At 48.2% G+C, this 19,420-nt stretch overlaps 8 protein-coding genes across 8 annotated transcripts; 4 read left to right on the forward strand and 4 right to left on the reverse strand.

The window, feature by feature from the left end:
• Nucleotides 1-303: 303 nt before the first annotated feature.
• On the reverse strand, nt 304-1,263 carry PGRI_004080 (aminotransferase class IV; the record flags this gene model as incomplete). The annotated part of the gene is made up of 1 exon (XM_040788121.1): nt 304-1,263. One exon carries the CDS (start codon nt 1,261-1,263, stop codon nt 304-306), a length of 960 nt encoding a protein of 319 aa, XP_040651893.1.
• A 422-nt stretch (nt 1,264-1,685) lies between these two features.
• On the forward strand, nt 1,686-3,008 carry PGRI_004090 (FAD-dependent oxidoreductase; the record flags this gene model as incomplete). Its single annotated transcript, XM_040788122.1, has 5 exons — nt 1,686-1,711; nt 1,768-1,905; nt 1,976-2,079; nt 2,135-2,238; nt 2,295-3,008. 5 exons carry the CDS (start codon nt 1,686-1,688, stop codon nt 3,006-3,008), a joined length of 1,086 nt encoding a protein of 361 aa, XP_040651894.1.
• A 3,081-nt stretch (nt 3,009-6,089) lies between these two features.
• Nucleotides 6,090-7,373, reverse strand: PGRI_004100 (sialidase family protein; the record flags this gene model as incomplete). The annotated part of the gene is made up of 1 exon (XM_040788123.1): nt 6,090-7,373. One exon carries the CDS (start codon nt 7,371-7,373, stop codon nt 6,090-6,092), a length of 1,284 nt encoding a protein of 427 aa, XP_040651895.1.
• A 694-nt stretch (nt 7,374-8,067) lies between these two features.
• On the forward strand, nt 8,068-9,146 carry PGRI_004110 (dihydrodipicolinate synthase family protein; the record flags this gene model as incomplete). The annotated part of the gene is made up of 3 exons (XM_040788124.1): nt 8,068-8,215; nt 8,271-8,815; nt 8,871-9,146. The coding sequence occupies 3 exons, from the start codon at nt 8,068-8,070 to the stop codon at nt 9,144-9,146; spliced, it is 969 nt and encodes a 322-aa protein (XP_040651896.1).
• Nucleotides 9,147-9,272: 126 nt separating this feature from the next.
• On the reverse strand, nt 9,273-11,068 carry PGRI_004120 (Zn(II)2Cys6 transcription factor; the record flags this gene model as incomplete). The annotated part of the gene is made up of 3 exons (XM_040788125.1): nt 9,273-10,099; nt 10,156-10,249; nt 10,304-11,068. 3 exons carry the CDS (start codon nt 11,066-11,068, stop codon nt 9,273-9,275), a joined length of 1,686 nt encoding a protein of 561 aa, XP_040651897.1.
• A 1,056-nt stretch (nt 11,069-12,124) lies between these two features.
• PGRI_004130 (aldo/keto reductase) lies at nt 12,125-13,366 on the forward strand (the record flags this gene model as incomplete). The annotated part of the gene is made up of 4 exons (XM_040788126.1): nt 12,125-12,334; nt 12,386-12,578; nt 12,640-12,893; nt 12,950-13,366. The coding sequence occupies 4 exons, from the start codon at nt 12,125-12,127 to the stop codon at nt 13,364-13,366; spliced, it is 1,074 nt and encodes a 357-aa protein (XP_040651898.1).
• A 587-nt stretch (nt 13,367-13,953) lies between these two features.
• PGRI_004140 (Major facilitator superfamily domain, general substrate transporter) lies at nt 13,954-15,687 on the reverse strand (the record flags this gene model as incomplete). Its single annotated transcript, XM_040788127.1, has 4 exons — nt 13,954-14,887; nt 14,936-15,381; nt 15,438-15,506; nt 15,565-15,687. 4 exons carry the CDS (start codon nt 15,685-15,687, stop codon nt 13,954-13,956), a joined length of 1,572 nt encoding a protein of 523 aa, XP_040651899.1.
• Nucleotides 15,688-16,812: 1,125 nt separating this feature from the next.
• PGRI_004150 (N,N-dimethylformamidase beta subunit family domain-containing protein) lies at nt 16,813-19,125 on the forward strand (the record flags this gene model as incomplete). The annotated part of the gene is made up of 2 exons (XM_040788128.1): nt 16,813-16,887; nt 16,978-19,125. 2 exons carry the CDS (start codon nt 16,813-16,815, stop codon nt 19,123-19,125), a joined length of 2,223 nt encoding a protein of 740 aa, XP_040651900.1.
• Nucleotides 19,126-19,420: the final 295 nt, after the last annotated feature.

Below are 19,420 nucleotides of genomic sequence, written 5' to 3' on the forward strand. Positions count from 1 at the left end.
AATGTCGCCCTGGTATTGAGCAAGGAAAATACATGCTAATTTGTTCAATATCGGTATAGAGATGCCGAATGAGGCTCATCTGCAAGGTAGGTCATTGTTACTACATAAGGGAAATAGCAGTGAAATCATAGGAATTATAGTTGAACTATGACTTTGATTTTGGTTGCTTCCGAAAATTGTATTCATTAATAACATTGGCAGTCCCACACCGGTAGCCTGGTGATGACAGTGGCTTGCAGTGATCCCCTAACCTCTATATATCGGCCGTGCATCATGGATCGTGAAAATAACAGAACGAGTAACCTAGTAAGTGATCTGGAAGCTGTAGGCATCATCGTAGTGGATAGCCCAGTAGCCATCCCAGATCTTCTTAGTAACAGGTCCGACCTTTCCATCTCCAACGGGGTTTCCATCAAGAGTGGTAATGGGCATGATACCACCAGCAGTGGTACACATGAAGATCTCATCAGCATCATAAGCCTTCTGAACAGGCACGAGCTCAACCTTAATCTCCAAGCCGCTGGCATGAGCAACATCAATCACACTCTTGCGGGTAACACCCTCAAGCACACCGCGAGCTGGAGTGTACAAGACATTGTCCTTAATAAGAACGATATTGAATCCAGAACCCTCAGTGAGGTTGGTATCGCCATCAGTAAGGAAAGGATATTCGGCGCCACGATCCGCAGCCTCGAAAAGACCCCGAACAAGATCACCCCATTGCAGATTCTTGACAGTGGGATCGATGCAGCCGGGAGGAACGCGACGCACAGTGCGTGCGATAATGGCGCTGCCACCAGTGGGCTGAACCTCAGGCTCCATGCACCAGACATAGGGCTGGATAAACATATAGATACGGGGGACGATATCACCGGGGCGAGCGCCGCGGACACCCTTCAAGCCGCGGGTCACGATAATTTCGACGAATGCGTCGCGGATGCCACTCTGTGCGACCATGTCGACTAGGATCTTCTTGACTTCCTCGCGGGGGAGGGGGAGTTCCATGCGGATCTTCTTGCAGCTGGCTTCTAGGCGGGTGATGTGGTCGTCGAGGCGGAAGAAGCGGCCGTCCCAGACGGAGGGGACGTCGTAGGTCAAGTCGCTGTGCATGAAGCCTTGGTCGAGAATGGGAATGCGGGCTTCGTGGAGGGGAGTGAGTTCGCCCTCAACCCAGGCGACACCCTTTGCGAAGGGGTGGGTGCTGGATGCGAGAACATTTTGGCGCTCCTGGTAGGCGGAGAAGATCTTTTCCATGGTAGCCATGATGACTGTTTTTATGAGGAGGTTGAGGGTTTGGAGGGTTGGATCGGCGCTGTTGCTTGAGGTGAATAAAGTTAGATATTCAGGTAGATATAAGGGCCTTTAAGTGTCTCTGTATGACCTCGACATCGCGATCGCTACAACGGGAAAGAGTTGGGTTGATACTGTAAGTCTCAATTTGGCAGGTGGCTATCGCTGTCTAGAGCCGACGCGGGGATCTCTCGCATTCCCGATCGGGCAATGTAGATATTTCCCGATCGGGAAAGCGATCGGGTCCCCACTTAGGTGCAGGGCATGTGACATCGGGAAAGGAAAAATATTTGGAGATACTTTCAATTCAAGTAGAACAATATTCACTATATTACGATCGTTTTCCCATTTTTAGGGAAGGTTTTGGATCTCGAAGTGGGAAAAAAAAAAACATTATGGCGAAGAACATCGTGGTGATCGGGTAAGTTGATCGAAGATTACCCGGACAATAGAACAGGTTATTAATATTTTGAGCAGTGCTGGTGTCGCTGGACTGACAACGGCACTTCTGCTGTCGAGGAAGTCTGGCTATAAGATCGTTGTTGCAGCGAAGCATATGCCTGGCGACTATGATATCGAATACGCATCACCATGGGCCGGTGCAAATTACATGCCGTACGTCAAACACATGATGTCAACTGAAGATTTTATGATAGTTCTGTACATACCTAACTCATAATTACAGCGTATCTATCAGCGGAACAGATGCCGCAGAGTGGGACAAAAACACATGGGGTCCCCTTGAAGATCTCGCGAGAAACAACCCCGGAGCAGGAGTACATTTCCAAGGTATGTAGGACATACATCTTTCTATTCGCGTCACCTTTGCTAATGATTGGGATAGAATGTGAGATTCACAATCGAGCGAAAGATGTTGGGTCAGCAACGGCCAATTGGTTTAAAGAGCTGCTATCCTCCAATCCTTGGTTCGCCAAGGTTGTTCCAAACGTGAGCTTTAAAGATTTCCAACGTTTCTGCTACCAGGATACTAATTCGTAGCTTAGTTTCGAACACTCCCAAAAGAGGCTCTGGGCGAAGGAATAGATTCAGCCACCGTCTTTACCTCCGTTTGCATCAACACGGCAATCTACCTACCGTGGCTTGTTTCCCAATGCCTGTCCAACGGAGTGATTTTCAAGCGAGCGGTGTTCGACCATATTCTAGATGCAACTGCATCAGGCATCCACCCGAACGGCCGTGTTGATCTAGTAGTCAATTGTACCGGTTTGATGGCCTCTAAGCTGGGTGGAGTTCAGGACACTACAGTTGTCCCTGCCCGAGGGCAGATTGTCATTGTCCGGAACGATGCAGGAAAAATGCTGGATATGTCTGGAACCGATGATGGCGATGAAGAAGCCTGCTATGTCATGACTCGAGCAGCCGGTGGAGGCACTATCCTCGGCGGCTCTTACCAGAAGGGCAATTGGGAATCTCAACCCGACCCCAATCTGGCAATCCGGATCATGAAGCGAGCTGTCAAGATGTGCCCTGCGTTGACGGGTGGAAAGGGTATTGAACATCTAGATATTATCCGTCATGGAGTTGGGCTGAGACCTGTCCGAGAGGGCGGTACACGTATTGAGAAGGAGCGTATTGGAGGAGTCCTGGTGGTTCATAACTATGGCGCTGGAGGTGCTGGGTATCAATCCTCGTATGGATGTGCACAGGCCGCAGTTGACCTGATCGATCAAGCCTGGAATCTTCAAGCCAAGCTCTGAACGCGTTGGCGATCTTGGCCTAGAATGATTGTACTACTAATACCTGATATAACCATTTCGGGAGTTAATTTGCATTAATAATGTTTCGTTTAACGCGAGGCCTCTTGTGTCCAACACTGGACCCGTCGGGTATTATGCGAGATAAGAGAAACCTCGGGAAGGGTAAACGGAGTAAATGGAATAAATTGACGATAGCTCATTTTCCAGGGAATCTAGCTTTTGCATTAGTCTAAATGTAGCATAAAAAGCGAGAGAGATGTGTTTACGGAGTAGAGAGAGAGCCGATATAGAGAGAGATGACGAAAGACCCGCGGTCAATTCCTCGGCAATGTCACCTGCCTAAATTAATTCCCTAATTCAGAAGGAGAGCCGGATCTTTACTTCTTTACAATACACCATGGAGAATGGACTAACTTTCAGCATCTGACGGGATGATTTCTGATCAAGGAAAGAGAACAAATTCACTTGGATTTGCCCAGACAGACTGCCATACTTGTGCTTCTTCGGGCGAAAGGTGCGACCGGCGTCGACCCCGATGTTCAACATGTCTTGGTCAAAATCGCAGATGTGGTGGCTTTGCAATGTCTCTTTCATGGGACCCTAGACGAATGTGGTCAGACAATCCTTCGGCAGCAGGTGCATCTAAAGACCTACCAAATGAGGAGATCGTCAGCGACTCCTCCCCCAAGACTGTCTCCACTGCGTTTGCCGCTCGGTCAGATTCACCTAAGCGCTTCCGCTTTGTCAAGGGTGTGTCTAGACCAAAGAAGCGTCGAAGGGCCAACTCGCCGAAGGATCAAACAAGCCGGCCTGTTGTAACAGAAAGCTCGCCTGAGATCGTGGTTAGAACTACACCCACAAACTTGGAGGTCGTTGAGGATCACCAAAGGGTCAATAGCTTAGCTGGTCTAGGTATGTTCGGTTGCTCAGACCCCTGCAATGTTTCAAAGCTATATATGTTGCTTACCCCTTCTTTTCTAGAGCTGCAAGACGGACATTTCTTCGATGATTTCGGTTTATTTGATTCTCTACTTCCTAACATCTTTGCGTCCACTCCATTCGTCGATATCGAGCCCCAGGAGACACTGACAGCAGAAATGTCGGGTCTGTCACAAACGCCTAGAATGACAATGACACCTCTTTCTCCAGCAGACAAGGCCGTTGACCCGTTACATAATCTACAAACCAACTCAATGGGTCAGAATATCGACCCTATGTTTCGAGACGAACCAGAGCAAAGTGTCCTAGGCAATGTGGTTCCGCGAACTATCCAAGAACCTATAGTACCTTATGCTTCGGCGCGTCTTCAAAGTGTTCCTATGATATCCGAAATCTCATCTAACGACCATGAGAAGCTCCTTGAATTATGTAAGACTTCTACTCGACTAGCCGCTTTATATTAGAGATCACGCTTATCATACCATAGATGACTCCGAATTTTGCGTTCTGCCTCTCACAGGGGACATACCTGGGGCAGTGAATCCGTTTCGTTGCAAACGTCAGACGTCCCAACGATCCCGCCTTCTTTTTCATTCCATTCTAGCACTATGCTGTCAGCATCTAGGACGCTTGGATGGCAGCTGGCCAAGTGAAGCCGCTGAGCATCGCCGGAAAGCCGTTCAGTTGCTTGAATGTGCATTACAAAGTAGCCCAGTACTGAGCTTATTAGAGCCTATACTAATACTGTTTACTCTTGATGTAAGTCACCCACTGCAATACAAGTCGCTGAATTCTAACACTTATCTCTAGTGTGCCCTCTCTGCTACCGGGAATTGGTCAACTCACCTGATGCGAGCCCACTCAGTGCTCCAAGCTCATGGTGGCCCAAATGCATTGACAACACCTCGCATTAGGTCACAAGTTGCAATGTTGATTTGGTAATAACCTGAAATCCTTTTGGCCTGGAGAGTTGTGTTGCTGACTCCCAGAACAAGGTGGGATGCCACACTAGCCTTGATATCTCGACAGAGTCCTATCATGGACCAGGCATATCTGGACTTTTTGGTGCGATGGGAGAAGCAAGACGAATGGTCTTTCTTTGATCTGACCGGATGTCCTCGAGAATTACTGGTTCATCTATTTCAACTTGCCGAGTTAGCCAAGCAGTGCGAGGTCGCTTTAACCATGAAATGGCTGACTTTCAACATGACTCCTATCACACAAATAGAACATGAATTGATGGAGTGGAAGAATGATGCAGAGTCTCCGTCAAGTTACAATGACCCCAACTTGACTGACGATGATGCGATAAAGCAATTCCACGAGCAACAAGATCGTTACCACTGTGCTGAGGCATGGCGATATGCATTGCTCCTATATCTTGAATATATATTCAAAAGCGATCGCAAAAGACGGTCTCTCAGTGTCAATAAACTGGTGCGCAAGACAATTGACCACATTCGGTGCTGTCGACGAACATCCCAGACACAGAAGCAACTCCTTATCCCCGTCTTTCTAGCGGGTAGCGAGACCTCAGATGAAGATATGCGCCATTTTGTGAAGGAATACTGCGCTTACTGGGGTGAGAAATCTCGTTATAGCATGTTTCATTCTGTTCCTGTCCTTTTTGATGAAATTTGGGCCACCGGAAAATGGTGGGGTGCTGTGATCGATAGCAAGACCAGACCTAGTCCTGGACATGGACAAGGAAGTACACAATTATTATTTGGATAGTGCTGGTGATAATACGTGCATTGTTTTCGGGATCTGTTTCTACCTACTGTTGTCCATGTTGTTAGTCAAGTTTTCTAATAGTAAGGTATACTGGCACATGTTATACAAAATATATATCAGCTACTCAAGCACTCAATCGCCCTCTTAAGTATGAGATCTCTACAACGGATATTGATTGTGAGCAATTTGCACCCCTGCCCATATTGCCCGAAGAGAAACAATTCAATAGACATCATGATATTTCTGCAATTATTTATCTAGTTACAAAATTAATCATTCTACCACTATCCATCTACCCCTCTCGGATCCTGTCCTGAAAATGCCGTTGGAAATGACGGTTCAGAACATATATACATGCCTAAAGACAATACAAGCCTCCAAGTAAGGACGCGACTAATTGCAGTATCCTCAGCAGTTAATTCCAATGAACGCCTTGGAAACTTCAAGATAGATAAGCTCGTTTCCAGCACCCTCATAAAAGATGCCGTACCGGTCACCACCGAGGGCAGTGACTGTGGAATAAGAGGTTGTGCCCTTCTGGAAGACTGAACCCGCAGACCAGGTCTTTCCGTCATCACAGGAATAGCGGATTGTGCCATTGCTCCGGCTTGACTGACTGTTTGCGTTGGTGAACAAGAGGATCTTGGCTTCGGCTGAACCCTGCTTTGCATCAGGATACGCTCTTGCGATAGCGCCGTTATTTCCTGGGTCGGGAAGCTGGTTCTCAGTCTTTGGGGTCGACCAGTTCACACCACCATCGGTGGAGATTGCAACCTTGCGATATCCGCTGCCATCACTCGGGCGCGAGTTGAGCATCAAGTTGCCATTGGACAGCTCCACGACCTTGTTCTCATCCATCCCATTGCCGACAACATTTCCCTTCTTCCAGGTAGCGCCACCGTCGTCACTGTAGACGCTGTAGGCTTGCGAGATGACGTTGCCACTTGGTTGGACAACTCTACCGAGGAATTGTTGAACCAGGCGTCCGGCGTGGGCGCCATACTTGAGTTGAATTCCCTGTCCGGATGAGGCAAACAGGCCGGCAATTCCACCGACGTTCTTGACGCCGTTGGCAGTGCTGCCCACCGGCTTGATATTCTTAGTAATAAGAGGGGGTGCACCGGCCTGGGAAGATGCAACAGGAGGCAACTTGGGTTGATTTTCTGGATCGGTGCTCCAGCTAACTCCATTGTCGGTTGACACGGACACTTCGGCGCTCACGATATCGCGGTCGGTATCATCATTCCCGACCTTACTGCCGAGGAATCCCTGGTTCTTCGAGAAGACATGGAAATTGAAAACCTTTCCAGTCTTGGAGTCGACCACGTAGCTTGGGTCGCTGAATCCGTACTGTTCGGCCGACGATGACTTGGGTTGGCCTTTGGCGACATAGGTGGGTTCACCCCAGGTTTTGCCACCATCCGTACTGCGTCGCTGCATAATTGAATTCGGGGATGGGGAGTCTCCTCCGTCTGGGCGGCCATCGTACGAGGCTAGGAGGATACCATTGCCTAGATTTGCCAAGGCAACAATTCGGTAGTGTGCAAATGGTCCGGCTCCATCTTTGGCCAGCGTGGCTTGAGAGGTGATGGCTGCGCTTGCCGCAGGAGTTGCTACGGCGAGGATGGCGCACAAAGAGAGGACTCGCGTGAGGGAGAGCTCCCGTGCAGATTGCATTAATGTGGAGAGCATCTTGAAGTTACTCCACAGAAGATGCCAAAAAAAAGTGGGTTTGAATGAAAATGAAGATGTAGAAAGAACTGTTGAGAGGATGATGAACTGTTATATTTTTGCAGAACAAGGAGCTGTTTATATAGAAGATTCTCTATCTTTAGTTTTAATCTGGATAATTTGGATAATATGGACGAAAGGAACGGATTGCAATCTATCACTATAGACCAAACCACAATGCTCCAGTAGTATGGAGTATGAAAGGGATAGATAGAACATATCGATTTGACTTCCTTGGCATACGTAATTTCCCCGCAAAATCTAAACTTCAGGGGATATCCACTGGTTCCACTGGTTCGCGTGTGTTTATCTTCACAAGGTCTATATGCTGACTGCATTATCACAATCTCGTTCCTGTAATGATGAAGAATCCAAGCGAACTAAGTAAGCCACGCGATGCCACCCGGCGCCACGCGATACCCCCTCTTCATGACTCCACTAGATATATAAAATTGCGATCGCGATGATCGCAATTTGACCGAACCGATCGCGTCGCAATGCAACCCGATCGGGTCACATCACCGACCTCAACCCACCGTTATGTGGAGATATGCGAACATCTACAGCAAAAGGTGTAGTACTTAATAACTGTTAAAATTCGTAGTTATGGAGAAATACTATCATTCGCAATATCACAGTCATCTATTCTACAGCTATGGCATCCACCAAGATTAACAAGTCATTCCCCCCTGGCATTCACGGCCCTTCCATTACCTTCTTCCAGGATGATCAGCAACAGGAGATTGACTGGCCTACCCAAGAACGGCATCTGGAGTACATGATCACTTCTGGCATGCACGGCGGTAAGTTTGATTGGTGCAGATACGAGTTTATGGGGCACAGCTAATCGAATCATAGTTGTTCTCGCCGGCTCCAGCGGTGAATCAGCCACTCTTAGTGTCGAGGAGAAGAGCATGCTTGTCAAGAAGACTCGCGAGATCGCCGATCGTCTTGGAAAGACCGATTTCACTGTCACAATGGGCTGCTTGGCTGGCTCCACCCGTGACATCCTTGTCCAGATCGAGGCTGCCTACAAGAATGGTGCTGATTTTGCCCTCACTTTGGTGCCTTCCATCTTCCACTGGGCTATGACCCAGAAGGCCATTACCGACTTCTTCGAGGAAGTGGCCGACCGTTCCCCCATTCCCATTGTTATCTACAACTTCCCCAATCTCTTGTCCGGATTGGATGTCAACTGCGACATGCTGGAGAAGCTTGGCGCTCACCCCAATATTGCCGCTGTCAAGTTGACTTGTGGTGGAGTTGGAAAGGCCCAGAGAGTTGCAACACAATTTGAGCCTGCTCAGTTTACCAGTTTGTCCGGAATGAGTGACTGGCTTGTAGCTGCCTTTGCCGCTGGAAGTACTGGTTGCATTTCAGGTGTTGCAAACATTTTCCCCAGAGTAAGAGCAGACCCCGTCCGTGGCAATGAGTACCGATTATTGACATACTTGGCAGGTCATGGTTGAAATTTACGATCTTTACATGGCCGGAAAGATGGCCGAGGCCTCTGCGCTGCAGAAGAAGCTCGTCCTTCCCGAATGGGGAATTGGCACATCAGACGTCAGCGGAATGAAGTGGATTATCGCCAAGGAGCGTGGTTACCCCTTGTCCAGTGCACACTGCCGTCGCCCATTCCCCAAGTTCTCCGACAAGGAGAAGCAAGAGCGTGTTGTGCGCCTGGTCGCACCCCTTCTCCCTGTTGAGGAGGAGCTTAAGGCCAAGAAGGTTTAAATATAGATCAAACATTATACATATTGATGCCCGCTAGATGATAGAAGAATGAAAAACAAAATCGCAAAATAACCATTTCCACCACATGTCACGTTCACAAGAGCTGATGAGCAAAGCTGAAAGACTTCAAACAATAGCAAATGTGGTATAAAATAACTCCAGACACACAGAACGAATGTCGACGCGCTTGCCTCCCTCACGTTGTCGCCTTTGCGTCTCTTGTAGTACGTCGGCCGTCATATTTGCGTTGCTGAAGACATGTTGAAGACCACGAATGGTCTCAAGAATCCATTGGAATTCATTATAGTCATCTTCCTCAGTACCCCATAGAAATAATGGCCACAGCATGTTGACCGGTATAGATTGATTATTGTTGACCATGCAATGTACTATTTCCTTGATTTTGGACAGCGCTACCACCGCTGCCTTAGAACGAACCAAATGACGGTGTGCGACTCGATGCAGGTGAATGTAACAGGCGTAAAAGTTAGCCATATACGTCTGGAACGAGCGAACAATAGTGGATGCGAGCGGCTCGGCTAGAGTATCATTGCCGATACTTCCAGCCACGGCATGATCTGTGAGCGGCGGTCTCCGGTCATACAAGGATGACAGGTCTGACAGGATATCTGCAGCAATAGCCATCACTTCAGTCTCGTCCTCTACGCTCCCTCGGCTGCGGTGATTATGTGCGATTCTGGTAATTCGGCCTGTGATGGTCTGGACTTCCATGAAGAAAGCTATCCCCGGCTGGCATAGCAGATCATAAATCACTTCGTGTGCTCCAGGATTTGGGGCAGAGGTCATGCTTTGCGGTGTTGAGCTCGGGGAAGTTGAATTTTGGGGCGAGGTGCATGTATAGATTCCAGATGTGTCATTGACAAGCACCCCTTCCCCACCTGCCGATGCCGCACGGGCGTCTAGCAGGCGAATCCATGAGATGATTCGTAGCTCTGATACGTCGTTTGTTAGCAAGTGGAGAATCGTCTTAGCGGATTATTCTACATACCCGTGGAGCCCAATGCACCCCTCTCGGAAGCTTGCAGCGCATTATGCGCCTTTCCGAGATTCAAATAGGCTAGATCCAATCGTGCAGTAAGGAACTAGATCCAAGTCAGTCAAAGCAAAACAATAAATCAGCACGTGATTGGACTAACATTTATGTATGTAAGGAAAAAGATAGTAGCTAGAACGTATCTGAGTTCATTATTGCTGATTATAATTTCCCCTGGGGATTTTTCAAACTTTTGCGACAACTCAGTCGCAGCGTTGTCGTAGTGTTGCTGGTATTCCGCCATCCCCCCGGCATTTCCGGACTGTATCGCTTCAAAGGCCGCGATCGAAGAGCGGAGCATCGTGGAAGAGGCTGCCATGCTCTCAAGCAGCTCTCGCGCAGAAGCGCATCTCGGACCATTCTCAACCGGGTCAAGAATTGGCGGCAGGTGTAAATGGAGCGAGCTTTCAACATCCGGATTGGCGACTGGGGATTGTTGTGGTGACTGTCGTTGGCGCTGAGAGTTCGGGGAATCTGCGTCGCTAGATCGGGTCTGCTCATAGGAGGTGTTTCCCAAAGTGGTAAAATCACCAAAGTCAGGAAAATAGACATTTTGGAACATGGAAAAGCCCTCCGTGGGGGCTGTCATGGATTGGAAGTCAAACATGTGAGGCGATGGAGACACATGGTTTAATTCCAAAGTGACGTTTGATTTGAAAGGATCGGCGTCGTTCTGCACGGGGGTCTGTCGTGGCTCGATGGCTTTCCAATCGCATTCCAGATTCAGACGCTGGCAATGATAACATCGAGGTCTGCGTTCATTGCATCGAACCTTGCGACGTTTACACGTCAGACAGCCATTTCGCGACCGAGGACCATATGGGCGACGGTGTGTCTCTTCACGAGCGACGATAGGTAAGGGACTCATTATTGGTGTGTTTTTTTCCGGTAAGACTATTGAAGAAGGAGAGAAAAAAAAAGAGGCCAAAGATCAACCTGCCCGATAATCACAGACTCATTCCGCTCCGATAGCGAATGACAAAAGTATTCAACCTCGACCATGCCACCATATCAAGCCCCGCCTATTTTTATTATTGTTTGGACCAATCAAATAAAAGAAACTAGACCCCCGCACGCCAAGACTGGATGAATAGTTTTGAATCCTATAAGCGTAAGGCCGATCCCCACGAAAATGATTGATGTGATACTGCGACGCTACCATAACATTGCTACACTGCTGCAACATTGAAAATCAGATCAATTCCAAATGGGTGTAAATCCATCTGAATTCCGACTAGTAGAATCACTAGTCAGATAAGTAATTCCTAGATAGGGTTTTGCGGGGGACCTGTCAAAGCTTGTGAGATGAATTGTCCTAGTTTCTTTAGTTTCTTTAGTTTATTATTTCACATATTAAGCTATCTCACCCTTGCATATTGACGGATAGGTTCATCAGGTAAAGATGAGCAGGATCAAATTGACAACTAGTAGCTACTAAACACGCTAGTTCTCTAGTTCCATACTACTGCGCCTTCTATATTAACTGTAGATTAGACCACGTGTACTTCGTATGATGCGTATATTTCTTTATAATAATTCGTACCTAATAGCCTAAACAATACCCCGCGTCTTTCCCCAATATAGACATTCTTTATCTGCCTGCCTATTTGAGATAAAGTCGAAATTGCCCTTTTGAGTAGGCGAGCGGCTGTTCCCAGATAGGCAACCGACATCGGCTCGGTTTCATCGGCCCCAAATCGGCCCCAATCGGCCCCAATCGGCCCTGGCCCTTCCCCAACCTCCACGACTCCATTCTCCCCTCCCCCACCATAACCGACCCGACGATCGGATTCTGTAGAATGTAGTGTACATGTATATTGTAGGGATAGTATCAGAAATTATAAAAGGCACGTCAGAACTAATCTGAACAATTGCAAGTTAAGGAAAATTGGAAGTTCAAACCTCAAACCTTTAAAAATCCATCATGTCGCTGTCACACCTTCCCGAAGGAGTTGCCAAGTCCATGGCCGAGACCAAGGTCGAATATAAGCGCCTTGGTAACAGCGGCCTCCGCGTCTCCGTTCCCATTGTTGGATGTATGAGCATTGGAAACCCTGAATGGGCACCCTGGGTCGCTGGTGCCGACAAGGCCCTCCCACTGCTGAAGGCGGCTTATGATCGCGGTGTTAACACTGTTTGTACCCACATCTCAGTTTGTGAGAAACCGAAAGCTAACTGTACCTAGTGGGATACTGCAAACATCTATTCCAATGGCGACTCCGAGAGAGTTATTGCCCAGGCCATCAAGGAATACCAGATCCCTCGCCACAAGCTGGTTCTTATGACCAAGGCATACAGCTGTGTTGGAGAGCAACAATTCCACGCATACCCTATCATTGAGGACTTGAAGAAGACTAAGGATTACGTGAACCAGTTTGGTGAGCTATGACAACTACATCTAAGATGTAAAGGCGACGCACTTACTAACTATATGCAAAGGCCTCTCACGGACGGCAATCTTTAAGGCACTTAATGATTCTCTCAAGCGTCTGGAGACCGACTACATTGATGTCTTCTGGATTCACCGCTTTGACCCCGACACTCCCATCGAGGAGACCATGCACGCTCTTCACGACCTTGTCGTTGCAGGAAAGATCCGCTACCTCGGAGCCTCCTCAATGTGGACTTACGAATTCGTCATGATGCAATCATACGCCGAGAAGATGGGATTGACCAAGTTTGTCGCCATGCAGGTGCGTACAATTCAAAATTTCCGACTAGATTATCCGGAGTGCTAACTATGAAGCAGAACCGTTACAACCTGCTCTACCGTGAGGAGGAGCGTGAGATGATCAAGTACTGCAACCTCACCGGTGTTGCTGTTGTCCCTTGGGGACCTCTCGCCGAGGGACAGCTTGCTCGTCCCCTGAAAGTTCGTGGAACCACTACCAGATCTTCTGGTGGCAATGAGACACCTTCCAGCCTGCGCCCTGAGTCCGAGGAAATCATTAACAGAGTGGAGGAGCTCGCGAAGCGCAAGGGATGGACTATGTCCCAGGTTACACTCGCCTGGCAATGTAAGCGCGTAACCAGTCCTATCATTGGCTTTAGCAGCGTCGACAGACTCGAGGATGCTTTGTCCGCACGCGGTAAGCAGCTTACTGCTGAGGAAGAGAAGTACTTGGAGGAGGTTTACACCCCCGTCGAGGTTGAGGGTCACTTCTAAGCGATCATTCATGTCTTGCCTCCTTGTCTCCGACTTTATGATTCACGTGTCATAGCTCTATAGATCCCAAAGTAAAAATTTCGATCATCAATATTCCTACCATACTTGTAAATAATTCTCAGCAGCTACCTAGTTTTGGATTGGAACATAGTATTAACTAAGCATCGTGTGAAGTTCAAATGCTGCTTTCGCTGCTATATATATTGCAGATTATATGAGGTTGGGAGCATTACTGGTTAGCAGGGATAATGAAACCGACGAAGCAATACGCATATCCTGGAAAGCTGTAAAACTACAGATAAGGGAAGAGGCAAAACTGTCAAGAGCATATGGCACATGACGGTAGTATTCGAACATTAAGAACTGGCATCCCCAGGGCTATATCAAAATGTGTGATACTGGTAACACTAGATTGCAAGTCATATGTTTCGAGTCAGAAGAAATAATTTTGTCAATCACAATTCTTCAAATATGGGATATATATATGACCATCTATCATAAATCTATACTCTAGTTTTATAACTCCAATGATGCAAAAGCACAAAATCATCCACTGCTTCTCGCAGGGGTTCTAACCAACCTTCCGCCTAATAAACATATACAAACTCATCATTCTTGCGGTCAGTCAAGTCCACAAATGGTGCTGCATCCGCCGTACGTGGCTCGTCCACCACCTTCCCGTCGGTCTCAAAGGCATGGGTCATGGATTTATCTTGGAGATCCCCAATCTTTCCATTGCTGATTCTCCTCTTTTTGTTCAGTCTGTTCAACCAGCTTAGATTGAGAACCTGGATGACCACCAAGCCAACCAATGCGATAAACAGGCCGAGAACAGCCCGGATACCGGGGAGATATGATGGAGCTTGCTCTGCAGTGAACAGAAGTGGACCGGCGAGAGCTCCGGCCGAGGTACCGGCCTGGTAAAGTGCCATCGTGACCGAGGTCTTGGCGGCACCAGCGGTGTTTGCCACGACCCACGACAGGAGGAGGGGGTTTGCGGCGAACAAGAAGGCACAGAGATAGTAGGCCAGTAGAAGCGGGCCCTGTTGTGACTTCTCGTGTGGGAGTGCGTAAAGGACTGCAATGCCCGCAACTACAGGGATCATGAAACCGATCAAAATGGCAGACTTCAGTCTCAGTTTGTAAGAGGCCCAGCAACCACTGATGATGACGATGGTTTGCATAGCGCCGAAGGGAATGTTCAGCAAGGAAGTTTCGTATGCATCGAAGCCGAAGCCTTTCACAATAAGAGGGCCGAAAGTGCTCGTCATCGCCGATCCCATGTTTGGCAACAAGGCCATGATAATCCAAATCCAACTCTTAGGGTCAAGAGCAACTTCAATGACTTGGGACCAGTCAAAGTCGTAAGAAGCGGAACCGGTCTGATTTGCGCGGAGGCGCTCGACGCCTTGCTTTCGTTCGTGTTCAGTGAGGAAGCGCGCGGTCGTGATATCGTTGTCGAGTTTCCAATAGATAAAGGGCGCGGTAACGATAGTAACCAATCCTACAACAAGGAAGATACTGCAAAATAATTAGACACGTTCAATTTCAGGATCAATAGTGACTTACGTTTGCCATGGCTTCAGCACAGTAGGGGGGATATGGCCAAGTCCATACGACAGAGCAGAAGCTACCATAGTGGCAGTTCCGTTCATAGAATTCCAAATTGAAACTCGAAGTGGTTGTTCGACACGACGATACCATTGAGCAGTGAGGATTGTGAAGAGAGGCATACACCCAGCTTCAAAGAGACCGAGGAAGAAACGAACGGTGACCAAGCCCGCAAAATTGTGGCATGCGGCAGTACTCGCTGCTGCAACTCCCCAGCAGAGGATCATAGAGGGCATCAGAATACGGGGCGGGACCTTCACAATAAGCCATGCCGAGAATGGCTGCCATGCTACCTGCGCAATAGGAGCAATAGAAGAAACAAGAGAATATTGGCTTCCCACAAGACCGGTGTCTTCTTGAAGATTGAAAATGGAAGCAGTTCCTAGGACACCCTTGTCTAAGATCTAACCGACGAATAATTAGCATCATACAGAAGGAATGATTGGATTGTTTCCCTCACCTGCAAGAAGTATACCCAAGTAAGGATCGCTAGGATCCTTTTATCGGTCTTTCTCCGGATGCGGATGTTCTAAACAGACAGGGATTAGCCAGCTTTCTTTTAGCAAGTATCATCAAGATGGACAAACGTCTTCATTCGTGAGAATCACGAGTTCACCTTCGTCCATATGCCCGGGAGTTGGCGTATCCGAGGGGGCGTTTGCGTGCACTGACTTTGAGTCCGCCACGGCTTCAATATCGTGATTAGCCATCTCGAGCGAATTCCTTCTCTAGGCAATAAAATAATAGAGTGAGAAGTCTAAGACCAGACGGGAAATTAATTCAGGAGATCCTGGTATGATCTTATATTAACTTCCTCAGAAAACGCCCAGCAGCCATGCCACTCCCAAAGATAACACAATCTAGGGAGATTTGATTAACCAACCAATGACTTATCCATTGGTTGCCGATCGCGTATATGAGTCTGGGGTAAACCGTAATCTTGTTTCCCCAGAGTGGGACCAGATCATTAGCGTACAATACCCTCTCTCCTACCGAAGGGGGTAATGTCGTAATCTCCAACTCCATGGTTGCCCAGGTGGTATCGTAGCATCGAAATTCGGAACTTCCCGCCCCAAAATATATTATCACCCCTTCTCCAATTTCCCACTCCTTATTGGAGATAAGATATCTCGGGTAATGTTTGGGATACCAACCATTGGCCACTATATTATTTTAATCCCATTTATCAGTTTATCAGATAGCGTAGTTAAAACACGAGATACGAAATACAAAGATTGATTGGGGTCCACGGGTAAATGCAGACATAATGTAACACCGATAGCCAAGCGAGGCGATAAGAATTAGTTGACGCCACTGGATACCTAGGTAAGTGGGAATGATAGCTCCAAATCCCCCGGCAAGCGATTGGTGGTCTAGATCTGTTTCCCGATCGGGTTAAATAAACGCGTTTAAGATGCGAGCTTAAGGAAAAGTCAACCCGGGGAGCTTGACATCCCTGTCAAGCCATCACCTATTTGGGGTCAGCCGATCGGATATCGGGAGCGGGCTATGATTGTCAGACGTATACTTTATTCCTCTAGCCAATCGGTTTATTGACTACAGCGAAAGATCGAGGGTAGATAAGTGGCACATCTCTGCTCTCATTCCAAATGTAGTAAATCATTCAGTTACCAATCCTGGAATTCAGGTGAGCCTCCTTGAAAATATCGAGCTTTAAAGCTTAACTTCCGGTACTAATATGGGCGGATGAACTCTCAGGTCTCTCTCTGATCTGAGCAAGAACGATCTAACCCCTCTTTTGCCTTTCCCAGTAAGCGCTAACTTCCCGGACTACCGGATAGCCAAGAATCTTGAATTAACCGACTTTTACAGGGATGTCTCAAGAAACTCAAATAATTGGTTATGCTCAACCTTGGATTGTTTCCCCTGGAGACCCGGTTGATATCAAAGTAGGTTATTTCCATCCATGGATCCAGAGTCTGGTTTCCCCGGATCATCGGAATACCTTCCGTACCTATTTAAACGCTAACCCCTTTTAGATCTCAAGTACCGAAAAGGGATATGATCACCGTTTAGTCCGTCTTGTTCAGGGGTTTAGCGGTCCTCATGCTCCCCCAGTTGTGATAGAAGATATCACTGAGGTCCCCGTTGGCCACCACGAGGATGGTTGTTTTCAAGATGCCTGTGCAGGCTCCTATGCTCTTATCCCATCCTGGGCGGATGTGGCCCTTGCAGCGGGAGAGGGCTTCGAAGTAGAGTTCCATGCGCAGCCATACTTGCTTGATGTGGACTACTACTGCCAAACCCTTGTATCATGTCTCGACATCCCTTCTCGGACTGGATTCGCTGTCGTTTTGAAAAACTCAAAGCTTGAATTCTATATCGGCACCGGAGATAAGATCCAGGTCGTCCAGAGCCAGCTTCTCGTGAATCGCTGGAGATGGCTCAAGATTAGCCTCAGTATTGTTAACAACACCTTGACTTCGAGCATTCATCAGTTGAACCGTCTCGCCGAGACCGCTCCCAATGGCGAGAAGATGACTACTGCCTTGTCGGCACCGCTGGTTCTGGGATCGAACTCGCTAATGTTTGGTGCAGGCATGTTCAAAGATATCAATGAACAGAGCTCTAAGTCGGCATGCTATTACAATGGCCGAATCGACTCTCCTTCCTTTACCGTGACGGGTGCATCACGCCGCACAGTCGCGCAGTATGACTTCTCCAAAGACATCTCCAGCGACTCTATCGTTGATGTTTCTGGAAATGGTCGCCATGGTGTTTTGATTAATGCACCCACTCGCGCCGTTAAGGGATATAACTGGGATGGCACTCAGCCAGACTGGACCAAAGCTTCGTACGGATATGGAGCCATCCACTTCCACGAGGATGATCTTGATGATGCAAAGTGGTCCACAAACTTCACTATTACTATCCCATCAACCGCTCGCTCGGGTGCATATGCCGTTGAAGTCAAGACTGCAGACGGAACAAGCGATATGATCACATTCTTCGTCCGACCGAACCCCAGTTCCACGGCCAAGGTGGCCTTGGTCATGACAACATTCACATACCTCGCATATGCCAATGAGAGAATGTACGACGAGAGCAAGTCGTCAGCAATGACAACTCCGGATGGAGTTAGCATCGGCCGTGGTAACGAGTATTATAAGAACCTGGCCCGCCGACCGGATTTGGGTCTGTCGGCCTATGACGTTCACACAGACGGCTCCCCCAATGCATACTCGAGTGCTCTCCGACCGATTCTCAATCTCCGACCTGGATATGTACACTGGGCCTTGGACCGGCCTCGCGAGTTCAGCGCCGATCTCCTCATGGTCGGATACCTGGAACGTTCCGGAATTCCCTATGACATTATCACCGATCATTGCTTGAGCAGCAAAGGTCAGGAAGCAACCGCGCAGTACACCACACTCATCACAGGCTGCCACCCCGAATACCACACTCTTACTTCTCTCGACGCCTTCAGTGCATTCGCCAAATCAGGCGGCAACTTGATGTACTTGGGCGGCAACGGATTCTACTGGGTCGCCGATGTTCTCAATGATCGTTCTCACCGCATGGAAGTTCGGAAGGGCGATCAGGGTTGTCGTTCCGTCACGTTCCCCGCTGGAGAACGTATGCACAGTCTTACCGGAACCCTCGGAGGATTATGGCGCAGCCGCGGTCGTGCTCCCAACTACCTCTGGGGTATTGGGCCATGTGCGTTCGGTACTGGACCCGGAAAGCCTTATACAGCAGATTTGAAATATGCCCAGGATGAGAAATATAGCTGGATTTTCAAGGGTATTGACCCAACTCAGCCGATTGGCGCAAAGGGCTTCGGTGGCGGCGCCAGCGGTGATGAGATCGATCGTCTGGATTTTGCGCTTGGAACACCGTCGAATGCGGTCCTACTGGGAAGAAGTCAACAGCATGATGATTCCTTTGGACTTTTCAACGAGGACTCCATGTTCCCCATGGTGAACACTCTCGGTTCGACTTGTGATATGGTCAGAAGTGACCTGGTATATTATGATGCCTCCGGTGGTGGCGCGGTATTCTCTGTTGGTAGTATCAACTGGTATTGTAGTATGGGCTGGGATGATTATAATAACGACGTCGCTACAATGACTGACAATGTGTTGAGAGAGTTTGTGAAAAGAGGAAAGGGTGCTGGGGAGAAGTGAGCCAAACACCACTCACTTTATTACTTGAATTAAGAATTATTGTTTTTGACCCTCTTTATTGACGTGTGAACCAAATAGAAAATAGATAGCTGGCATGTATGTAAGGGAATTGGAGACCCATCTCATGCACACTTGAATGGAGATGGCTGGTATCCTACACTCGGCGCCGTGGTCCTAGAATATATTGACGAAGCTAATGCCTTAGGTTTAGGGGATAGTTTGCTCCCTTCTCAAGATTGATGTTGTTCCTTTCCTCTTTCTATCTCCCCTAAGAGTGAACACTTTCGATCGACTA

This window comes from Penicillium griseofulvum, assembly GCF_001561935.1.
Source record: "Penicillium griseofulvum strain PG3 chromosome Unknown contig_79, whole genome shotgun sequence".
NCBI lineage: Eukaryota > Fungi > Ascomycota > Eurotiomycetes > Eurotiales > Aspergillaceae > Penicillium > Penicillium griseofulvum.